The following is a 25,736-nucleotide window of genomic DNA, read 5'->3' on the forward strand; positions in this document are numbered from 1 at the left end:
AAATAAAAGTACCGCTATATATCACCGGATTACTTATTTCTACTTTTACGTACTTAGTTGGCATGTCGTTATCTTGAGGCGAGTGCTTTGAAGCGAAGATACCTGTTGCTCTGTTATTCGGGTATGTATAGTCGTGCGAATGATCATTTTCATGCATGAAGCTTATCAAGAGCAAATTGAGAAATCGTCTTATGTCTGAAAACCTGGATTCGTGCGTACAATTAAAAACAACATACTAAGCTGACCCACTTAAACTTTCCAAGGAGATACAAGGCCATTGTTACGAAAATTTTAGACAGCCATTGTCATGATTTAATTTTATGGATACCAAACAGTTTAATTTTATCAACACAGAATACCGTTCTTACGTATTACAATGTCACATTTCATTTCATTAACAAGGCGAAGCTACGATGTTCGGACCACGGATTTACTTCATACTTTGCGTACTTTTAGCAGTCCATTAGGACAAAATAATGTGCAATTAGTAAGGCGTACTAGTCATGAAATTTCGAGAAAATTGCAAAAGAAAGTTTACACGCTGAATGGGTACCCGTACGTTGCAAGTAGCAGCCAGAGATGGAGACGGTCAAGTTTTCGTTCGGTCAGAGAGCTGGCTGCTCGCTGTAATAAAAAAGTGAGTGATGTGAACCATGAACTTGAACGGATACCATGTGGCCGCCCAGAACAGGTGATGAGAGCAATGACGAAGAAAATGAAGCAAACACGTGGTTAGAATAATGTACGGAAGAATTGAAAAGAAAATTTAAGTTGTGTTAAATGACGATCAGTTTGGCTTTAGGAGAGGTACAGGCACCACAGAGGCAATTCTGACGTTGCGGTTTATAATGCAACCAAGGCTAAAGTAAAATCAACACATGTTTATGGGATTTGTCGACCTGCAAAAAGAGTTCGACCATATAAAATGGTACAAGATGTTCGAAATTCTGAGAAAAAAATGGGTAAGTTGTAGACACAGACGGTTAATATACAATATGCGCAAGTGTCAAGATGGAATAATAAGAGTGGACGACAAAGAACGAAGTGCTCGGATTAAAAAGGGTGTAAGACAGGGGCGTAGTCTTTCGCCCCTATTGTTCAATCTGTATATCGAAGGAGCAACTATAGAAATAAAAGAAAGGTACCAATGATACGATTCGCTGATGACATTGCTATCCTAAGTGAAAGTACATGATATGCTGAATGGAATAACAATCTAGCGCACTGAAAGTACATCGAAGAAAGACGAAATAAACGAGAGGTGGCAGAAATTAGAACCGAGAAACTTAACATTGAGATTGTTGGTCACGATGTAGATGAAGTTCAGGAATTATGCTACCTAGGCAGCAAAATAACCAATGACGGATGCAGCCAGGTAAACTTCAAAAGCAAACTAGCAGTGCCAAAAATGGCATTCCTGGCCACGAGAAGTCTACTATTATCAAACATAGGCTTTAATCTAAGGAAACACTTTCTGAGAATGTACGTTTCGAGCACAGCATTGTATGGTAGTGAAACATGGACTATGGGAAAACCGGAACAGAAGAGAACCGTAGCATTTGACATATGGTGCTACAGACGAAGGTTCAAAATTATGTGGATTGATAAGGTAAACAACGAGGAGGTTTTACGAAGAATCGGGGAGGAAAACACTGACAAGGAAAAGGGGCGGGAGGATAGGATATCTGTTAAGACATCGTGGAATGACTTCCATGGTACTAGAGGTAACGGTAGAGGACAAAAACAGTAGAGGAAGATAGAGATTGGAATATATCCAGCAAATAACTGAGGACGTAGGTTGCAAGTGCAACACTGAGATGAAGAGGTTAGCAAAGGAGAGGAATTCGCGGCGGACCACATTAAACCAGGCAGAAGACTGATGACTCAGAGAAAAAGCGTTCCAGCTCCTTAATCGGCAGATCGTCCAATCGACAGCGCACTCATGTTTTATTTTTCAAAGTGTATGTTTTTTTCATCACTGGTCGTATTGTTTCGTATAACATCTGTAAGGTAATATAACGAAAACACACGTATATTTGGTTGAGGTTTTATACTATACTTGGAGATTGTGATCTTCAAAAAATTCGCACGTACATAATTCGTTCTTGTTTGGCTTAGCAAGATCTCTCCCCCAAGCAAGTTAAGTGCGGAATAGGACCTGTCTCTGTATCTCCGTCTGCAGATCGAAGCGTCCGAGTGCAAAGCAGTTCTGGGTACCTTACCCGATTGCAAGCCTCATGAATTTCGCACATCACGACAGGCATACATGTTCAGGAAAATTTTATGACTTTTTATCTTTAACTTCTGGTACTTACAAATGTGAAATTTTGTTGTGATAGTAAAAATTAGCAAACAACCAAATAACCCTGGAAATTCAATAAAAATTGACGCAGATACACGTGTTTTTTGAATCACATTAACTTTCAGATTTCGTATATATATGAAATAATATGACAAGCATTGAAAAACATGTAATTAATAAAAAAAGACGATGAACAGGATTATATACGGAGACGCACCTACTAAGGAACTTGAACGCTACCCACCTGACCCCCCGCCACCTCACGGTGATAGTTGTAACGTACCAGTACATATTCGAAACTTAAAGCTTCTGTTGCGATTTTCTTGACACTGCGTACGTAATGTGCCTCACAACTTGCTCATTATGCTGTCCTAATGGAGCACTAAAAATGTACAGTGTTTGAAGTAAACCGATGATCCAAATTTCGTGTCGTCCCCTTTTGGGAGTTAAAAATTAAATTTTTAAGATTTGTTTTAGGGAGCATTCTGGAATGAAAGACGATGTAGTGTCGAGTACTGATAAAAGTATGTTGAGATAGTTTAGACATGCAGACGGGATAAAGGAAAGGTGTTTAAACATCGCCATAGAAAAATTTATAAAGGACAGTGCTGGTAAACCTCTACGTTATTTGATTTTCAAACAGCTGAGCAAAACTGAGCGAACTCAGACATTTCTCTCTTTACTTATTCTGATCAACACTAAACTGACACACATTATTTTTAGCGCAACGCAATCTGACTTTCAATAATCCCTACAAAAGAATGGACCTGACTAACAATGACCTATCCCTTTCATGAATCACTTACCTCACAAAAATCTTCGTTACTCGAACTATTGCAATACAGCGAGCGCCTCTACTGCCAGCTAAATAAAAGATTCTAACTACTGTAGGCACTAACTACTGATAGGCACAGTTAGCAAAAGAAAGATTTTGATGGACAACAAGCAATGTATTTACCTTATTAGTGTCCGAAAGTCATTATATATATCAGTTCATGACATCCAGTCTTACAAAATTCCGTTTTCTGGCGGACACACGTCCAGGTCTTTCGCTCTCAAAACTCTGCCATCTCCTTCCTCAGATCCACCACTGCTGGCGGCTCACCTCCAACTGCGCAATGCTACGTGCTGTTCACATCCAGCTACCCAACACTACAATAGAGAATATTCCAACAATGCCAACCAGCCACAGATTGTACACAGCGCAGTCAGTGATTTTCATACAGAGCACTACATGGCGTTACCAAAATAAAAACCTCAATAGCCTACTTACAGTGTTAGACGAAAGACGTACATAAGGCGAGCGTTGATGGGAGAGTTTGAAGGGGTCAATCTCAGCGAAAGTACCTCATTCAGAGTGAAGACCATTTTAGCAAAGACCAGGTTAGGAGTACCCTAATTAAGCAAATAACTATGCACATACCTATACAGTTTCAATTTAAAAACAGAATTTTCTCTCAAAATAAATTTGAACCGTTGATCTGTCTATGTTTTGTTGCTTTAACTAATGAGTTTGGCGATCACTTGGCTAGGGTATTAATTTTGTTCGTCATTTCCTTGTCCCTCTTGCTCATTTCTTCAAGATGTGCAATATAATTTTGTCGCTCGTCCTAGGTGACGCCTGATGAAGGACATGATGGGGCCCTTGGTAAGACGCCGACCTCACCAGGAGAAGCTCAGCGTTAAAGGGAGGAGGCACCAGTGGCTGCACCGCGCCAACAGGTGCCGGCACCCACCCCCGCCGCCGTGCCCGCCCAGGGCGAGGTCACGCCGAGACTGCGCAGTTCCCCCGCGCCACCCGCACACCACCCCCGCCACCTTCGCTTTCATTATCCGCCTGCACGCGGGCGCAGTAGGTCTCCTTCTTTAGTAGACAACGAGCTCGCCTGGCCGCACACGGGATTATCTTACGAAAGAGCCTCTCCGTAGCCTCGTGGTTAGCGCATACACGCGTACAGAGCTCTTGGTTCCCATTCCGGCTAACCGACTCAGCTATCCTTACGAGACAGCATATTTTGTAAAAACACAGCTCCTGCATGGCTATGCCAAATGCTTACCCCAGGAAGAACACACCAAAAAAAAGGTCAAAATTTTGGCTGCTAAGACTCTAAGACTGACTGCAAGTACTTTTTTTAATGTTAATAACTGACAAATAAGTAAATAGCCAGGTAGATAGAGGAATGTAGGCTACCTGCACTCCTGCCGTAATTGCGGCAGACAGCACACACCCAACATAGTAGGTGCGTAGCAAAACGGTAAACAGATAACGTGGCACTACACAATCGTAATTTTTTAAGTGAATTTTAGTTTCCATTGTCAGCGTCTCTGAAACAACTGGTGGCAGCCACTTTTCACCTGAATTTGCAACTCATTAAATATCCATGTTAATTAGCAGCTGCCTTTGCAGTATAGCTATGTGTTAGCAATGGAGATAAAACTGAATAAATTTTCTTTGCCTATTCTTCGCATATACTAGCTAATTGCATTTGTCTTTGCACAAGTTCCAAAGTTTTACAGTGATGCAGAATCCAATCAGTATTTTGTAATGATAAAATATGAATAACGTGGTATGCAATCGAAATAATCTTCTTCTCCTGAAGACATGCATATGTGTTGTTCATTAGTTAATTTCTCGGACTTTCAGTCGAATGACATCACCATTTCGTTAGAAATTATGGAAACATTACAAGAAACAGGTAATCACCGACGATTCCATGAAATGTGGTTTGAGCGAAAATTATTGCACAAATTAAAATCCACAACAAAACCACAGTACGCTCCTAGCTCGAAGAAAACATGTGCAGTAATAGATTTCAATGTCAAAGAAAAGGTTATAAATTTTTTGGTTCAAAGAAGGAGGGAGAAAACGCTTTATGTTAAGCAGTGTGTAAAGCCGGTTACAATTCGTAAAAACTGAACGCGAATTGATAAATGAAACAAATTTACACAAAGTACCTAATACACGCCAAAATGAAACTCGCGAAGTTGTAAAAGGAAAACTATTCGAAAGATTTAGAACTGCTCGAGAGAGTCAGTGCACTATTACTGACGGAGATCTTCATCAGTGGGCCCTCTGAACTGCAAATCAGATTAATATCGCTGATTTCCAGATGTTTTCGACCTAGTTAAACAGATGCATAAAATCATATGGAAAAAGAAGTCACAAAATTACGAAGTTTACTTCAAATAAATGTGCTGGGAGGTGTGATTAATAGGTAATACCCTAGAGAAATTCATAGCTGACTTAAAGACGAAGTTTCTTCAAAAATTGTTCAAATGACTCTGAGCACTATGGGACTTAATTTCTAAGGTCATCAGTCCCCTAGAACTTAGAACTACTTAAACCTAACTAACCTAAGGACATCACACACATCCATGCGCGAGGCCTGATTCAAACCTGCGACCATAGCGGTTGCGCTGTTCCTGACTGCAGCGCCTAGAACCGCCTTCGCCACCCCGGCCGGCACGAAGTTTCTTGTCACCCCGTAAAATGCTGCCTATAAAGCCAATTTGTCAGGTTTCGTTCAAGAACTGCGGGTAAATTACACTTTACACTTTCAAAACAAAGGAAGGTGAAGTCGCTATGACACATTCGTATGCAATAATGCCAGTGACAAGTATCAGTGGATTACTGTTTACGCAGCTATATACCTTTCTTTGGGAATGTCAAGGTAAATTAGGACCAAAAACTAGAACGAGGTCCTTTTGGTGGCATTAATGCTGTAATTGACGTAGCAAAATCTGCAAAAATGGTACAGAATAATTTTCAACACCGATGCATTCATAATCGGAGCCATAAATACCTGGATTCTGTGATTTTTTTCTAAATTGTGTACTTCGAAGATTTGGTAAGTATTAATGGCTCTGTTTATGCAAACATCGATGTATCCCATTCGGTGTACGTGGAATGCATAGGGCCTTGAAGATGGCACTAATGAGATGCAGGAATTGGGGGTGTAAATTAAATAACAGCTTCTCAAAACATACGGCTGATAAATGATTTTTCTGTGATAAAAAGCCTAATACAGTCTACTTAAGGAAGTTAACGGTTGTACCTTCAGAGATAAAATACAGCTCAATATTAAAAGAATGCTTAAATACGAGGGTTGTCCAGAAAGTAAGTTCCGTTCGGTCTCTAAATGGAAACTACAGTGAAAATCAGAAACATTTCATTTGCAAGAATTAGCTACACTTTCCAGATACTTCTCTACATATTCGCCGCTCCGACTTAGATGTCGGAGCATTATACCAAATTTCCAACACCATCGTCATAGAGGGCGGCTGCTTGTGTTTTCCGATAATTCCCTGCGCTGGTCTATAGCCCGTAGCCTGATCCCCAAGTGTTGTCTTCGAAACCAGCGTTTCATGTGAACAGAGATCATACTCAGGATGAGCCAGTTAGAACGGTGTTGTGGGTGATCGAACACTTCTCATGCAAAAGGCTGCAGGAGGGTCTTCACTGTCCCTACACAGTGCGGTTGAGAATTGCCATGGAGAAGGAAGTGTGTGGCAGTTGTGTTAGGTGGGCTGCATTCATTAAGGCGAAGCCTCTCAGCGGGCCCTCCTACTTGGCGGAGGACATCGTTGATTTAGGCACCTTTATTCGCTCACAGTGCACTCACAACTGAAAAGAGTGTATTGATGCGATCGACAGTCATACTAGAGACACATCTCTGCCAAGCTTCATTGCGTTTTCACTGTGGTGTCCATTTCGCGACCAATCGGAACTTGCTTTCTGGACAACCCTCGCAGAAATACCAAATTAAGAGAGTGGGGGAAGACAGATTTTTTAAACAAGTAATAAATTATAAACCAACAAGGAAGAGATGTATACACTATCTGGACAAAACTCTGCAGATATTAATGGACTTAGTATGGGGTACGTCCATTATTTGCCTTTACGCCAGCTCTAACTGTACTGGGACCCCTTCTATAAGTTGTCTGAACGTCTATAGAGATATGGCACCCCATTCTTCCTCAAGAGCTGATATCAGAGAAAGTAGTGCTGTTGGACGCTAGAGTCTGGAGCAAAGTCGACTCATTCCAGAGGTGTGCCATTGGGTACAGGTTGGGCACATGAGAAGACAAATTCGTTGCAGGAATGTTATTCTCCACAAACCGTAGGTCACAGATGCTGTTTTATGATGGAGTGAACTGTCATGCTAATACGATCATCGTCTCCAAACTGTTCCTCAAATGAACGCACCATACAATGCTTCCGCATTTAATGTTTTCTTTAAGGGAACACACCCCTTCTACGAAAAGGACCCCCATATCATAACACCACCTCCTTCATACTTCACTGTTGGCACTGCAGGTGCTAGCTGGTAAAGTTCTCCAGTAATTTGCCAAATCCATTCCTTTCCATCGGGTTACCACATGGTATAGCGTGACTCATCACTCTAAAACACTCGTTCCCAGTCATCCGCTGTCCAATAGCGTAGCTCTTGGCGCCACCTCATGCGTGGCATAGTACTGAGTGCAGGAATGTGTCGTTTATGAGGAGTTGATCGATGACTTTCGCACATTGTTTGTAACTCGTTACGCACTGTGATTGTGCTAGCTGGACTGCTGGTAGCTGCTTGAAAATCTCGAGTGATTCATTCTGCTGATTCCATGCGATGTTTTACAACAACGTTCCGCAATGTTCGACGGTCCATGTCCGTCATTATATGAGGTCTGCGTGGTCTTTCTGTAGCTGTTGTTGGTTCTTTGTGTATCCAGTTGACAGTCATTTCAGCAACAGTAGCCTTGGGCAGTCATAAAACGGTTGAAACATCCCTGACGGTTCTGTTATTCAAGTGACATCCGTTGACTAATCCACACTGGAAGTGAGTGAGCTCTCCTGACGGAACCATTCGGCTGTTATGCTTCTCTGCTGACAACACAATACTTTCCTCTTCGTTTCATACCGGCGGGTCCGCTTCTTGTGGTATCTAGAGGTAAATTCGGCATTAGGTTTTGTGAAATGAAATGAAGTTTGTTCCTTATATAGAGGTTGATTGGGCGCGCCATGGTTGGTTTACAAGACGCCAGACAATATGCACTATAAATGTGAGTTAGTTATTGCGGAACAATGAGAAAAAGATGAAATAACGAACGGAAGGGTAAGATTATACAAGTCTGAGAGTGGAATGTCAAGCGTTTGTACGGGGCGGGAACCTAGAAAATCAGAAAAGGAAGTGCAAAGATTCATTGTAGATAAGTGGGGGTAAGGTGAAGTTAAGTGGAGAGATGATAAGGGTATCTGGACAGACGAATCTTGAGTAATATCAACTACAGCAGTAGTTTAAGTATACATACAAGCGAACATCACAAGCAGCGTATGAAAAGGTAAACTACACTAAAGCGCCAGAGAAACTGGTATCTGCATGCGTGTTTAAATAAAAAGATATGTAAACAGGCAGAACATGGCTATGCGGTCAGCAACGCCTATATAAGGCAAGTGTCTGGTGCAGTTATTAGACCGATTACTGCTGGTACAGTGGCAGCTTGTCAAGATTTAAGTGAGTGTGAACGTGGTGTCACAGTCAGCATACGAACCATGGGGCACTGTATCACCAAGGTAGGGATGAAGTGGGGATTTTCCCGTGCGACCATTGCACGAGTGTACCGTGAATATTAGGAATCCGGTAAAACATCACATCTCCGACATCGCTGCGGCCGGAAAACGATCCTGCGACCAACGACGACTGAAGAGAATCGTTCCACGTGACTGAACTTCAATCGTTCCGCAAATTGCAGCAGCTTTCAGTGGGGGGCCATCAAAAACTGTCAACGTGCGAACTACACTCCTGGAAATTGAAATAAGAACACCGTGAATTCATTGTCCCAGGAAGGGGAAACTTTATTGAAACATTCCTGGAGTCAGATACATCACATGATCACACTGACAGAACCACAGGCACATAGACACAGGCAACAGAGCATGCACAATGTCGGCACTAGTACAGTGTATATCCACCTTTCGCAGCAATGCAGGCTGCTATTCTCCCATGGAGACGATCGTAGAGATGCTGGATGTAGTCCTGTGGAACGGCTTACCATGCCATTTCCACCTGGCGCCTCAGTTGGACCAGCGTTCGTGCTGGACGTTCAGACCGCGTGAGACGACGCTTCATACAGTCCCAAACATGCTCAATGGGGGACAGATCCGGAGATCTTGCTGGCCAGGGTAGTTGACTTACAACTTCTAGAGCACGTTGGGTGGCACGGGATACATGCGGACGGGCATTGTCCTGTTGGAACAGCAAGTTCCCTTGCCGGTCCAGGAATGGTGGAACGATGGGTTCGATGACGGTTTGGATGTACCGTGCACTATTCAGTGTCCCCTCGATGATCACCAGAGGTGTACGGCCAGTGTAGGAGATCGTTCCCCACACCATGATGCCGGGTGTTGGCCCTGTGTGCCTCGGTCGTATGCAGTCCTGATTGTGACGCTCACCTGCACGGTGCCAAACACGCATACGACCATCATTGGCACCAAGGCAGAAGCGACTCTCATCGCTGAAGACGACACGTCTCCCTTCGTTCCTCCATTCACGCCTGTCGCGACACCACTGGAGGCGGGCTGCACGATGTTGGGGCGTGAGCGGAAAACGGCCTAACGGTGTGCGGGACCGTAGCCCAGCTTCATGGAGATGGTTGCGAATGGTCCTCGTCGATACCCCAGGAGCAACAGTGTCCCTAATTTGCTGGGAAGTGGCGGTGCGCTCCCCTACGGCACTGCGTAGGATCCTACGGTCTTGGCGAGCATCCGTGCGTCGCTGCGGTCCGGTCCCAGGTCGACGGGCACGTGCACCTTCCGCCGACCACTGGCGACAACATCGATGTACTGTGGAGACCTCACGCCCCACGTGTTGAGCAATTCGGCGGTACGTCTACCCGGCCTCCCGCATGCCCACTATACGCCCTCGCTCAAAGTCCGTCAACTGCACATACGGTTCACGTCCACGCTGTCGCGGCATGCTACCAGTGTTAAAGACTGCGATGGAGCTCCGTATGCCACGGCAAACTGGCTGACACTGACGGCGGCGGTGCACAAATGCTGCGCAGCTAGCGCCATTCGACGGCCAACACCGCGGTTCGTGATGTGTCCGCTGTGCCGTGCGTGTGATCATTGCTTGTACAGCCCTTTCGCAGTGTCCGGAGCAAGTATGGTGGGTCTGACACACCGGTGTCAATGTGTACTTTTTTCCATTTCCAGGAGTGTATTCAACGAAACATCATTGGTATGGGCTTTCCGAACCGAAGGCCCACTCGTGTACCCTTGATGGCTGCACGACACAAACATTTACGCCTCTCCTGGGCCCGTCGACTCCGACGTTGGACTGTTGATGATGGAAATACGTCGCCTGGTCGGCCGAGTCTCGTTTCAAATTGTATCCAGCAGATGGACGTGTACGGGTATGAATCTATGGGCTCTGCATGTCAGCAGGGGACATTTCAAGCTGGTGGAGGCTCTGTAATGGTGTGGGGCGTGTGCAGTTGGAGTGATATGGGACCCCTGATACGTCTAGTTAAGACTCTGACAGGTGATACGTACGTAAGCATCCTGTCTCATCACCTGTATCCATTCATGTCCATTGTGAATTCCGACGGACTTGGGCAGATCCAGCAGGACAGTGCCATACCCCATACGTCCAGAATTGCTACAGAGTGGCTCCTGGAATACTCTTCTGAGTTTAAACACTTCCACTGTCCACCAGACTCCCCAGACATAAACATTACTGAGCATATCTGTGATTTTTGGAAAAGTGTTGTTCAGAAGAGATCTCCATCCCTTCGTACTCTTACGGATTTAAGCACAGCCCTGCGGGAGTTATGGTGTCAGTTCCCTCTAGCACTAATTCAGACATAAGTTGAGTCCATGCCATGCCGTGTTGCGGCACTTCTGCGTGCTCGATGGAGCCCTACACAATATTAGGCAGGTGTACCAGTTTCTGTGGCAGTTCAGTGTATATGGGGATACTGGAAGGGTGAATCAGTACGTAAAGGTGAAGATAATAGAGGACGGGAACGCGGAATAGAAGACAGAGTTACGTGAGAGTATACGCCTGCTAATATAGAATAAATTTATTATATTTCCGTTCATGGCGACAGAAATTTTGGTTTCAGTCATCAGTCACCATCTAGATATCCGTTTTATGTATCCGGAGGCTCTGGCGGTACTGTAACCTGATTCACATCATATATTAAACATATGCGACTAGGCTAAGCTGATTTTGTGTATATTTTGTGACGATACTACGATGGCTTTATTATATTAGGACATGTTATGAAACAGATCTGAATATGATCATTGACGACCGAAATATCTAATCTAAGAACCAAAAGTTTTTTATCACTGATGGAAATAGGAGCAGTCTCATGGGTTATCCCACGCACCCTGGCTGAAAATCTGTACGTCAGTATGGTGAACCGATCTGTTATGCTGCCATTGATGACCAACATTGCAGGTGGCATTTTCCAACAGGATAACACTCACTCAAAAACTTCTGTTGTAACCCAGCATGTTCTACAGAATGTCGACATGTTACATTGGCCTGATCGTTCATCACATCTGGCTCCAGTTGTAGCGGGACTGCTTGTATGAAATTTGGAGGATGGAAGCAGCCGTAAAATACATTGCATTCAATATCAAGATGGTTTTAATCCGTAGACATTAGTAATTCTTGGACGATGGAATTTACTGCAAGATTTTGGAGCAGCTACGACTTTTTCATGCAGAAATTTAGCAGGAGATTGTTGGGGAACAAGACCTGAACGCCGCACGAGAGAAGACATATTAACTTGGTAATGAATGAACTCTTATCTACGCCATTTCCCCCTGTTAATCACATTTTGTTATTTTCTGTTCTCTTTCAAATAATTTTGTAGTGGAAATTGGTTTGACTTTTGCTCAGAAACGTCACAATGACCACCCCAACAATAGCTTTTCCGAATCACGAAGTGCGATAGCTTTTCTGTAATACGAAGTCCGATTTGCATTTCATTCTTTCCCTTTTTCACGGTCATTAACGATTTTAAAACCCCTTTTTATTCACCATTTCATCCCACATTTTCAATCTTTTCTTTTCTTGTCTTTTTCTTTTTTATTAACCACTACACATTGGAGCATACAAGGGACGTCATCGGATGATAACTCCAGCATCATACACAAACAACATTAACTGTCCCTGTATTGATCGACCAAGTGTAACAGCCTTGGAAGTCCATCCCATAAGCTGACATTTGGCACCTGTACGACACAATACATGCACTTTAGCATTCTTGCATCAACAGCCTGGCGGTGACACCGGTTATTAAGGAACCAGCATTTCGTATTTGCAGTGGGTTGTCTCGCGCTTACATTAACCTGTGGCGTTGAAATGTTGATCAGTTGACTAGTCTATTACCTAGACAAATGTATTTCCTAAAATTCATTGTTGTTGTTGTGGTCTTCAGTCCTGAGACTGGTTTGATGCAGCTCTCCATGCTACTCTATCCTGTGCAAGCTTCTTCATCTCCCAGAACCTACTGCAGCCTACGTCCTTCTGAATCTGCTTAGTGTATTCATCTCTTGGTCTCCCTGTTCGATTTTTACCCACCACGCTGCCCTCCAATACTAAATTTGTGATCCCTTGATGCCTCAGAACATGTCCTACCAACCGAACCCTTCTTCTAGTCAAGTTGTGCCACAAAGCTCTCTTCTCCCCAATCCTATTCAATACCTCCTCATTAGTTACGTGATCTGTCCACCTAATCTTCAGCATTCTTCTGCAGCACCACATTTCGAAAGCTTCTTTTCTCTTCTTGTCTAAACTATTTATCGTCCATGTTTCACTTCCATGCATGGCTACACTCCATACAAATAGTTTCAGAAACGACTTCCTGACACTTAGATCTATACTCGGTGTTAACAAATTTCTCTTCTTCAGATACTCTTTCCTTGCCAATGCCAGTCTACATATTATATCCTCTCTACTTCGACCATCATCAGTTATTTTCCTAATCTAATTACCTCAGCATCACCCGACTTAATTCGACTACATTCCATTATCCTAGTGTTGCTTTTGTTGATGTCCATGTTATACCCTCCTTTCAAGACACTGTCCATTCCGTTCAACTGCTCTTCCAAGTCCTTTGCTGTCGCAGTTCATTACAATACACTAATTATTTACTGGTGCTGCGGTTCTTTATCCGTCAGTGTGATTAAGAGGTAATTGTTAGACAGTCTGGGGGACGTGTACAGTAGCACCGTACGTGTCTGCCGGCAGGTCCCGTGGAAGAGGAGGAGGACTACTCAGCGAGCGTAAGCGCGATCCTGCAGCGGCGCGCCTCCACCCGGCGCAGCCGCCGCCACAACCGCCGGCGCCCGTCCTCGCCGTTCTCACTGCCGCCCTCCATCACCGCCTCCGTGGACCACGAGTCTCTGGGTACGGGGCCGGGCTCCGGGCCCGCACCGCAGCGGAGGCGGTCCTCCGTCTTCACCACCAGCTCTGGAGAGTGAGTACTTGTGGAGGGGGGTGGGGGGGGGGGGGCAGCGTTGGTATGAGCTGGCCTTAGCGGCAGATAGCCGTATTGGCTGTCAATGAGTTCAGAATACAAATTTTGTGCGACCTTGGAGCTGTAGCCAAGAGAACCTCATAGAGGCTACCGTTCACCGCATAGAGGCTAACTTCAGAATGTTCCTGTGTGAAATCTAGCAGTGAAGTCACCTGCAAGACTACCGGCCAAGTGCCATGATAGGACGATCTCTCTCTTAGCATTCTGAAATGTACGAGGTGCATTCAAGTTCTAAGGCCACCGATTTCTCCGGAGTGGAAAGAGGTAGAAACATGCGCATTGTTTTGAAATGAGGCCGCGTTCATTGTCAATACGTCCCAGAGATGGCAGCACCGTACGGCAGATGGAATTTTCCCGCCAGCGGCGAGAATGAGAACTGTTTTAAATACTTAAACAGCGTGCAATCATTCGTTTTCTGAATTTGCGTGGTCCGAAACCAATTGAAATTCGTCGACAGTTGAAGGAGACATGTGGTGATGGAGCTATGGATGTGTCGAAAGTGCGTTCGTGGGTGCGACAGTTTAATGAAGGCAGAACATCGTGTGACAACAAACTGAAACAACCTTGGGCTCGCACAAGCCGGTCTGACGACATGGTCGAGAAAGTGGAGAGAGTTCTTTTGGGGGATCGCCAAATGACTGTTGAACAGATAGCCTCCAGTGTTGCCATTTCTGTGGGTTCTGTGCACACAGTCCTGCATGACGACCTGAAAATGCGAAAAGTGTCATCCAGGTGAGTGCCACGAATGCTGACAGACGACCACATGGCTGCCCGTGTGGCATGTTGCCAAGCAATGTTGACGAGCAACGACAGCATGAATGGGACTTTCTTTTCGTCGGTTGTGACAATGGATGAGACGTGGATGCCATTTTTCAATCCAGAAACAAAGCGCCAGTCAGCTCAATGGAAGCACACAGATTCACCGCCACCAAAAAAATTTCGGGTAACAGCCAGTGCTGAAAAAATGATGGTGTCCATGTTCTGGGGCAGCGAGGGCGTAATCCTTACCCATTGCATTCCAAAGGGCACTACGGTAACAGGTGCATCCTACGAAAATGTTTTGAAGAACAAATTCCTTCCTGCAGTGCAACAAAAACGTCCGGGAAGGGCTGCGCGTGTGCTGTTTCACCAAGACAACGCACATCGAGCTAACGTTACGCAACAGTTTCTTCGTGATAACAACTTTGAAACGATTCCTCATGCTCCCTACTCACCTGACCTGCCTCCTAGTGACTTTTGGCTTTTTCCAACAATGAAAGACACTGTTCATGGCCGCACATTCACCATCCGTGCTGCTGTTGCCTCAGCGATTTTCCAGTGGTCAAAACAGACTCCTAAAGAAGTCTTCGCCGCTGCCATGGAATCATGGCGACAGCGTTGTGAAAAATGTGTACGTCCGCAGGGCTATTAGGTCGAGAAGTAACGCCAGTTTCATCGATTTCGGGTGAGTAGTTGATTAGAAAAAAAAATCGGAGTCCTTAGAACTTGAATGCACCTCGCATGGACGTATCCATGTGTCTGATAGGCCAGATTTCGTTCTCCTTCTCGCTATAACTGTGACGCAGAGTCCTCATTTCCCATGTTACCCACCTATTCGTCAAGAGCGTTATTTTCACATCTTCGTAATAGCATGTTGGTACGCATGTCCCTGGTCTGGTGGAAGTGTCTCTATGTCATTTTTGTCTTCAATATGTTATCGTGCGAATTTCTGAGTGTTTGTAGCTGGCCTAAACATTGATACCTCCTGCCTCACAATGACCTGCGATTTGGCGACTTTTGTGCACCTCTGCGATTTTCGCCGCCGCATTTCGGCCTCCTGCCTTCAACCAACCACGCCACTCTGCAGAGTCCGCAGCTCGTGGTCGTGCGGTAGCGTTCCCGCGCCCGAGTTCCCGGGTTCGATTGCAGGCGGGGTCAGGGATTTTCTCTGCCTCGTGATGACTGGCTGTTGTGTGATGTCCTTAGGTTAGTTAGGTTTAAGTAGTTCTAAGTTCTAGGAGACTGATGACCATAGATGTCAAGTCCCATAGTGCTCAGAGCCATTTGAACCAGTTTGAACCCCCCTGCAGATATCTCGTCCATGTCATTCGATAGCCGCCGACGCTTGGACAGAAAGGCGTTCTGCTGTCTTCTACATTGTCGGGAGTCCGATGGACGTCTCATCTGACAGATATCTACATCTACATCTACAATCTTATTCTGTAATTCACAATTAAGTACCTAGCAGGGGGTTCAACGAACCACGTTCAAGCTATTTCTCTACCGTTCCATTCCCGAACGGCGTGTCGAAATAACAAGCATTAAAATCTTTCTGGGCGAGCTGTGATTTCTCTTACTATGATGATCATTCCTCCTTATGTAGATTGGCACCAACACAGTATTTTCGCAATCGGAGGAGAAAAATGGTGACTGAAATTTCACGAGATCAGCAGCATAAAAAACGCCTTTGCCTAATTATTAACTCCCCATTTCACGGATAATACCAGTGGCACTCTCTCCCCTACTTCGCGATAGTACAAAACGAGCTGCCCTTTGAACTACTTCGATGTCCATTGTCAGCCCCGTCGATATTCCAAAATAGGTTGGACACACGTTGTGTAAGCCGTCTCTTTAGTATACCTGTTAAATTTTCTATGAGTGCTGCTAATAAATCGCAGTCCTTAATTTTTTTTATGTATCTGATCTTTCCAATTTAATTTATTCGTAACTGTAATCCGTTAGTATTTAGGTGAATTTACAGCCTTTAGATTTGTCTGATTTATGGTAACCGAGCTTTAGCGTTTTAGTACTCATGTGGATGACTTCACATTTTTCGTTATTTAGAGTCAATTGCCACTTTTCGCACCGCACAGATATTTGGTCTATATTATTTTGCGATTGGTTTTGATCATCTGGGGAGTTGACAAGATCGTACATGACGTCACCATCTACATACAATCTAAGATAGCTCCTGGGATTGTCTCCCATGTCGTTTGTGTAGATCAGGAAGGCCTGTAACACTTCCTTGGGGAACGCCAGAAAACATTTCCATTGTATTCGATGATTTTCCATCAGTGACTACGAACTGTGACCTTTCCGACAGGAACTCACGAATCCAGTCTCTCAACTGGGACGATACTCCACAGGCATGCAATTTTATTAGTATTCGCCCGTGAGGGAGGGTGTCAAAAGCCTTCTGAAAATCTAAAAATGTGGAATCATTTTGACGCCCCCTGTCGATAGCACTCTTTACTCTGTGAGAGTAAAAATGTAGTTGTTTTTAAGAGGTAATCCACAATGTTCGAACACAGCATATGTTCCAAAATGCTACTGCAAATTAATGTTAGTGACGTGATTTGTAATTCAACTGATTTCTCCTATTTCCTGTCTAGTTAAATACTTTCCCTCCACCAGCTCCCAAACTAATGTTCTCAGCAACATGTCGTGTAGCATTATTAACGCAAATTTCTGTTTCTGGAGACCCTGATGAATCAGAACATTGTGACCACTGTCCACTGGCAGACTGAATCTCGCCTGGTAACATTGTGGACAAAATCGGATAACAGACAAACAACATGCGCTGAAAATGCGGAATTCCAGTGACATAAGAGACTATGGCAAAGGACAGAGTCTTATAACTAGGACCTGTGAATGACCATTTCTGAAACGATTAGGGTCGTCCACTCTTCGTATACGATGTCGTGAACATCTGCAGAACGTGGTTGAAAGATAGTGAAAAACAAGTAGGTGACAAGGTGTTCAAATGGTTCAAATGGCTCTGAGCACTACGGGACTTAACGTCTGAGGTCATCAGTCCCCTAGAACTTAGAACTACTTAAACTTAACTAACCTAAGGATATCACATACACCCAAGCCCAAGGCAGGATTCGAACCTGCGACCGTAGCAGTCACGCGGTTCTGGACTGAAGCGCCCAGAACCGCTCGGCCACCGTGGCCGGCGCGACAGGGTGTTGTTGGATGCCCATGCTTCATAGCAGAACGTCGACGTTGGAAATTTGACCGCTCTGGAAGGAAGATAAGTTGCGATCTGTGGCAGATCTGACGACAGAATACAATGTTGGTATAGACAATACTATCAGGGTTCATCGTTCAGCGACATTGTTGAGTATGGGACTCTGCAGCAGACGAACCTCACGTTGACGCACCGACATCCTCAATTAAAATTGAGGGGTTATTACAAAAACCTATCAAGTCCAAAAGCGAACTTTTTGCGCTAATACAGCCTTGCTTTTGTCTGCCACCACGTCTACAGTATTTCATAGTGGAATTTGTTTAGGCGAAAGCCACACAAATTCAGAGAAATGTCCATTTAAATATCTTGCTCCTCTTCAAAAAAGCATACTAGTCTTTGTCGTTTCTACAAAAGCCGGACAAGTCCAGTATGCGTAGGTTTCCTGTCCTCATTTATCTGGACTGATGACTAAGCACTATTAAGAGGAAGCATCCTAGGCTGCATTTTCTTACAAATTGAAAACTAATGGTAGGGATATACCAGTTTGTAAAGTAGCATTCCTTAGCTTTCATGGTTTTCAGGCCGGTGGCATTTTGGATAAAATAATTTTGGGTATTAGGCCGCGTCATTGTAACTACTAAAACAGCTAAAGTGCCGACGTTCCGACCGACTTTCTGTGGTCCTCTACAGGGCGCCCTGAGGAGAACCGCAGAAAGTGTACTATGTGTGATTCACTGAACAGCAAAACAGAAGTTGAGGAAAGAGATTTTGAGAAGAGTGAGTTTGTAGCGTAAAAGACATCCTACTTGAAAAGACCAGAGGCTTTTGTAAATATGAAACCAAACTATATTCCAAAATCAAAAGAAAGGCTAAAAAAACTATATTTCATTCAATTATGCGCAAAACTTGCCCCTACTAGACTTGCAGTCAAAGGCCGTTTACCATAAAAGACAATTATAATACAATGTTCTTGGGATTCACAGTCTGCAGATGACTCAGTTTCAGTTTGCCGCTATATCTTGAACATGAAGGAAGGAAAGGTCCTAATGAGGACACATTCATGATTTTGAACTACAAAGACATCATTCAATCATAAAAAGGAAGAGATGAGAATGTTCTGCTTAGTGATGGGGTGTTCTAGGGATAACAAATAAAGATTATGGCTCAGTTTTTGTACAGTGAAGTGCACATATCGAAGATCTGCGGAAGGATGACACATTTCTTTCCAGATCGAGGACACAGTTATTTACCAAATAATCAAGACCTCCGTTCCACATGGTACAAGAAGCGTATGACAAAGACTGCAGAAATTCCTGAAACTTGCGTTAGGAAAATAGTTGGAGTTCGCACATTACCTCTTCCATTCCAGCTGAAAATAATGAAAATTCATGATTTCGTATAGATAAACGTGCTACAGAGCCATTCTATTCCAAAAAGTGCGAATGATTCACAATGAAATGGAATATAGTATTTTTGTCTCATTGCGAAACCCTTAGTTTGGCCCTGGGAGAACCCATATCATTGTTAAGAAAAGGCCTACTACAAAATATAATATTTTGGATCTACATTAGTTGTACGACGAGAACCCAGGTATGCAGCCAGCTAAAGCCAGAGATGTTTGTAATTTAATGCAGTAACTGAAAGAAGATTCAAAGCCTTCTACAAATACCCCCTTTATGATACCTCAGACGAATATTACCACGAAGAGGACGCTGAAATTGATGTTGATGATAATGATAGCAGTGATGGTTGCGAGGATGAAAAATAACTGATAATGGAAAAGCCAGGAACAACTAAAACTCTATTTTCAGTTCATTGCAAAGAAAATAATGTCTTGTGTTCATTGGTACATAATTCGAGACTGCAATTTGAAAACACAATAAATTAGTCCAGTGAAAAATATTAGACATTTTCTTCTTAATTTTCTACAAATGTCGATAAGACTAAAAAAAATTCTCCTTAAGAATTCACTACAAACAGTATACATAAAACCGAATATCAGTGAGAAAGATGCTCCTATTTAACATGCTTTGATCATCGTTTGGTTGCTTTTCGCGCTTGAGTTTAAATGGTGAGAAGTACTTTTTGATTCCCGAAAAATGACAGTTGTGGACTTGGTCAATAAAAAACTGCCGACGTTTCGGTTAGTGCTGCAACTGGTCTTCTACTGGTCCTCATATCAGATGCAGCGAAAATTATGCTAAGGATCTACATCTAGGTCTACATGGATACTCTGCAAAACACACTTAAGCGGCTGGCAGAGGCTTCATCGAAATTTTATTATTAAATAAATAAATAATTGAAAGTGCTCCCGGACTTGTGGTATTCTTGTTTAAACAAAAACACCATGAAGAAGGTTTCTTGCAACAATGACCGAAACGTCGGTAGTTTTACATGCTGACAATGTGGTCACAAACCAAGAAAAATTTTATTGAGTGTGGCAATGTCGCGGAAGCCTACGTATGTAATTTTGGACATGTCCAGTTTTTGTAATAAACGCCGAAACTACAGTGGACACTGGATTATCAATACTGGGTTGTGGTTCAATGGAAACGCTTTACCTGATCGAATGAGTCACACCAGGTCGATGGTCGTGGACGGGGCCGCCATCGTATAGGCGAACGGCTGCTTGCAACACCCACCGTCGAAGGAGGCAGGAGGGAGGCATTAACCTATATAGAACATACGCCTGTGCTTTCGCGGGATCTATGGTGGTAGTCGAAGGCACCGTGACAGCTGTGGTAGTGTTTGTTAGTGATACTGTAATACTGACTCGTACATTAGGAGTACTCTACTTTCGCCTCGGTTTTCTACGAGCGACGAGTGAGGTACACATTGAAATTCTTGCGTAACAGAAATCAATTAAGAGCATCTAAATTTTTTACAACAAACCACGATGCTCTCCCCCTAATAGTTTCCAGATTTTTATTTTTCTAAAATAATAATCGGACTTGTGGTGAATAGCCAGAGGACTTGCTGACAACAGTAATGATCCCAATACCAAAGAAATGAGGAAGCAAGAAATGCGGTGAACACAGGACAATTAGCCTCATATCAGATGCAGCGAAAATTATGCTAAGGATCTACATCTAGGTCTACATGGATACTCTGCAAAACACGCTTAAGCGCCTGGCAGAGGCTTCATCGAAATTTTATTATTAAATAAATAAATAATTGAAATTGCTCCCGGACTTCATGTACACCCTGTATATGTGTTTTACAGACTTGAAAAGGGCTTTAGACAAGGGGGCTTGAGATGAGCTTGCAAACGTTTATAATGAGGGAAAAGAGAGTAGGCTGGAAAACCAGACGACTTGTAGAATCATTGTATTTCAATCAAAAAGTACCAACTGGAGGTAACTAGGAAAACGAGTAACACAAGGCTGTTTCCTATCTTTTTAAATCTGTGCTTTAAAAAATGTGATTTACCAACGTCCACTAGATAACAAGGAGGTAAAAACTAGAGGAAGAAGAATATGGTGTCTGAGATTTGCAGTCGACATGATCCTTACAGCAAAGGGCCAAAAAGAATTACAGGATACAGACGAAGCCATTGAAGCTGAAGGAAAGATTTATGGAATGAAAGTAAATACAAGTAATATGAAAGTAAAGCATTAGGAGCAAATAAAGTGGGGAAGTATTGGAGCATGTGCAATGCTTTAAGTATCTCGGAAGCAGGGTACAAACGGACTGGAAGAACCGCATAGAAATTTAAACTAGGATGGCAGTGGAGAAAGAGGCATTTTGAAAGAAAATGAGAATTTTCTGCAGTAATATGGGTAAAGATTTAATGAAAAGACTAATTAAATCTTCTGTATGGAGTGTGCTCTTGTATGGTACTGAAACGTGGATACTGAGGAGGAAACTTAGAGCAGGGCTGGAGGCTTTTGAAATGTGGATACGACGGAGTATGAAAGAATAGAGTGGATAGATAGAGTGAAAAATGAAGAGCTACTGAGAAGAGTAAGGGTGTAATAAAACCGAAGGAAGGAGGCTGGATTGAAGGCCTATAGAAGCACTCTTAGAAGGGCACGTTGAAGGAAAGAGGAGGCGAGGGACGCGGAGGTTTCAGGTCATGAACGACGTGATCGACGGCAGCACGCTGTGAGGTAAAGGGGGGAATTGTTGCGCCCTAAAGTATTCTAAGTTGGCGTGGCCCCACTGGACTCTCGTGAAAGCCTGGACCCGGCTCAAACACGTGGTGGCGAACATTACCCGGACGGCGTGGCTGGGAATTCCGCTGAGACGAGGACTGTGCTTTGTGACAATGAAGAACACACGCCAAAGGTGGTGGACTTTGTGAAGCCTTAATGGCAGACATTCCACAGTTCGTACAGAAATTAACAGTAGCCAGATGAATCGTGATACCTCAAAAATAAACATGTACATTACTATTATTTGCACGAAGATTCTGATGGTGTAATCAGATTTTCAATATCTTTATTAGTTTAAAGTTTAGTATCTGACGATAAATTATACAAGTAACATCCAGCGACGAATTTCCAAAATCTAATCGGTTCATCCGATTTCGTCGATCTATGCGTCTTTAGAAAGCTATTAGTGTAAACCTAAATTGGTATGAATTACAGGCATGTAACTTGAATAGTACATGAGTTATTGGAGGTCAAAGTGGCCGATTACTATCGATCGCGTCAGGCCATAAGTACTCCACAATTACACAAAGAAACGGTGGCAACATACTTATACATATATGTATTCATCTATGTCTTTGTTTATATCCGATATATACTATTCATGAAGAAATTGGTTAAATATTTACTGTATTTTAGAAATCACAATTAGGCTACTGGCCTACCTTTTGTTCTATTCCTTTGATAAATGTTTATTTAATTTGTTTATGTATCCAGTAATGTGTGTTAGAGCGTGTTTAGGTTCCAGCAGTAGGAATATGTATTTAATTTCAAATTATTTAAATGTAAATCCAGTATTTAGAAAGTGTTTCATTATGTTAGTGAATTTGCGTTCGCTTGAAGATATGGCGGGAGCGCTCTAGCCAATCACAGCGCTCCTGAATGGGGAGATTGGATGGAAGTGGGAGGAGAGCACGGTTTTCGGAGGGGACACAAAGTAGTTGTTGACGGTACGGCACGGGACACGGGAGTCCGGGAGGCGACGGCGCGACGGACGCAGACTGGGCAGTGCAGCAGTTTGCGCGTGGTCGCGGCAGGCAGGACTGTTTCGTAGTGCCAACTTGTGCGCTTGTGAGGTTTCCGTGGCTTCTGCATTGAAGACACAGTAGTACTATGCGATTAGAAGTGAATATCTCGCGAGCTGTGTTTTGCTCAAAGCTAATTAAATGAAGTAGGACTCTGTTGTTTCCCTGTTATTCAGCTTATTAATTGCCGGACCATCGACACCAATAAGTGTTTTGCAGAAATACACCGCATTCTCAAAAGGTCTTCTGCAATCGTACTAATCATTTAAAGCCGTTAAAATAGTACCGGCAGATTTTACATAATTGCAAACTTTCATTTATAAACGCCTTTGTTACGGCAATTGCCGACTGATAGGAACCTTCGACCATTCGATTCATGTGTGTATTCGTATCGTAAACTGTAGATTCAGCAGTATTTGGCCTGTAACGCAGCAACTACGTATCGCAGCCCCTATATGACGAAACCAGCCAAAACTTAAAATATGCAGCCCTGAGTCTGAGGGTGCGTAGTTATTTGAAAGCCAGCAAATATACCGGCATTAAGAAGGCAGCACTAAAAAGAGACGCAAAATCTCCAAATACAGCAGAAAACTGATGATGATGAGTCAGACTTAATGGACACCCTGCATTTCCCAAGGACGTGCAACTGTACTGTATAAATTTGGATAGAGATCTGTTACAGATATACAGGGTGCGTTCCGAAAGCAATGCAATTATTTTTTTAAAGTAATTTATTGAACAGATTTGCACAAACACTTAAAATTCTTCAAAGTACTGCCCTTGGGCCTCTGCACATTTTTTCCACCGACTCTGCCATGACCGGTACGCGCCCTGGAAAGCGTCTTCTGGGACCTCTCGCAAGGTCTTCGTCACGGCGGATTGGATCTCGTCTATGGACGAAAAACGGGTTCCTTTCTGGGCTGACTTAATCCTAGGAAACAAAAAGAAGTCAGCTGGGGCGAGGTCAGGACTATAGGGGGGGGGGGGGGGGGGCAGCGTTGGCACCTGGTGTTTGGCCAGGAACTCGCGGACTCGTAGCGCGTTGTGGCAAGGCGCGTTGTCGTGATGGAGTTGCCAGGTAGCGGAGATGTCCTTTCTCGTCCTGACGACCCTTTTGCGGAGTCTTTCCAGCACATCCACGTAGTAGGCAGCGTTAACTGTCTGTCCTTGAGGAACAAACTCCTTATGGACCACTCCTTTGCTGTCGAAAAAGACAATGAGCATTGTTTTCACTTTTGATTTGCTCATTCTTGCCTTTTTGGGCTTGGGGGACTGATCAGTGTGCCACTCAGAGCTTTGGCGTTTTGTTTCTGGGTCGTATTCAAAAACCCAGGTTTCATCACCAGTGATGACGTTGTCCAAATAATCAGGTTCAATTTCAACACGTTGCAAAAGTTCACTTGAAATTTCCGCTCGGTTGGTCTTTTCGTCGTCTGACAACACCTTGGGCACGAGCTTGGCGCACACTTTCCTCATCGCTAAATCTTCAGTAACAATGCGAAAAACAACAGTAGACGACAAGTTCAGTTCACTGGCAACCATCCTGATACTCAATCGACGGTCAGAGTCCAACAGTTGTCGCACACGAGCCACATTGTTGTCGGTTTTGCTGGTTGACGGCCGCCCAGAGCGTTGTTCGTCGTGAACCTCTTCCCGGCCTTCCTTAAAGGCCTTTAACCACCTCGAAACTTGTGAGTAGGACAGAGCAGAGTCCCCGTAAGCCTCACGAATCATTTTGTTAGTCTCCTCAAAAGATTTGTTCAGTTTAGCACAAAACTTAATCGCGTAACGTTGCTCGATCGTCGATTCCATTTTTTCCGTGACACGGTCGGCGCGCAGAGGTTTACAATAACAGACGTCCTGCCGCTTCCACAGCTCGGAGAGCACTGAAACCGGTTTCGCGGCAAAGCTTAGCGTCCCCCCCCCCCCCCCACCTACTCCATGTGGCCCGCTCCCACTCCGACTACTAGGAGCGGCGCGGGAAATTCAATTGCATTACTTTCGGAACGTACCCTGTATCAGGCCTACCTTCGAACTGTGGATTACAACATCTACATCTACATCTACATGACTACTCTGCAATTCACATTTAAGTGCTTGGCAGAGGGTTCATCGAACCACAATCATACTATCTCTCTACTATTCCACTCCCGAACAGCGAGCGGGAAAAACGAACACCTAAACCTTTCTGTTCGAGCTCTGATTTCTCTTATTTTATTTTGATGATCATTCCTACCTATGTAGGTTGGGCTCAACAAAATATTTTCGCATTCGGAAGAGAAAGTTGGTGAGTGAAATTTCGTAAAAAGGTCTCGCCGCGACGAAAAACGTCTATGCTGTAATGACTTCCATCCCAACTCCTGTATCATATCTGCCACACTCTCTCCCCTATAACGCGATAATACAAAACGAGCTGCCCTTCTTTGCACCCTCTCGATGTCCTCCGTCAATCCCACCTGGTAAGGATCCCACACCGCGCAGCAATATTCTAACAGAGGACGAACGAGTGTAGTGTAAGCTGTCTCTTTAGTGGACTTGTTGCATCTTCTAAGTGTCCTGCCAATGAAACGCAACCTTTGGCTCGCCTTCCCGACAATATTATCTATGTGGTCCTTCCAACTGAAGTTGTTTGTAATTTTAACACCCAGGTACTTAGTTGAATTGACAGCCTTGAGAATTGTACTATTTATCGAGTAATCGAATTCCAACGGATTTCTTTTGGAACTCATGTGGATCATCTCACACTTTTCGTTATTTAG

The 25,736-nt window shown here is 43.8% G+C and overlaps 1 protein-coding gene across 1 annotated transcript in view; it reads left to right on the forward strand.

The window, feature by feature from the left end:
- LOC126267693 (transmembrane channel-like protein) overlaps nucleotides 1-25,736 on the forward strand; it is a 269,360-nt gene that overhangs the window by 43,845 nt on the left and 199,779 nt on the right. Inside the window, exon 4 of the mRNA XM_049972995.1 lies at nucleotides 13,575-13,789. Within this exon, the coding sequence (XP_049828952.1) occupies nucleotides 13,575-13,789 (215 nt within the window). The remainder of the gene's footprint in view (nucleotides 1-13,574; nucleotides 13,790-25,736) is intronic.

This window comes from Schistocerca gregaria, chromosome 4 (genome assembly GCF_023897955.1).
Source record: "Schistocerca gregaria isolate iqSchGreg1 chromosome 4, iqSchGreg1.2, whole genome shotgun sequence".
NCBI lineage: Eukaryota > Metazoa > Arthropoda > Insecta > Orthoptera > Acrididae > Schistocerca > Schistocerca gregaria.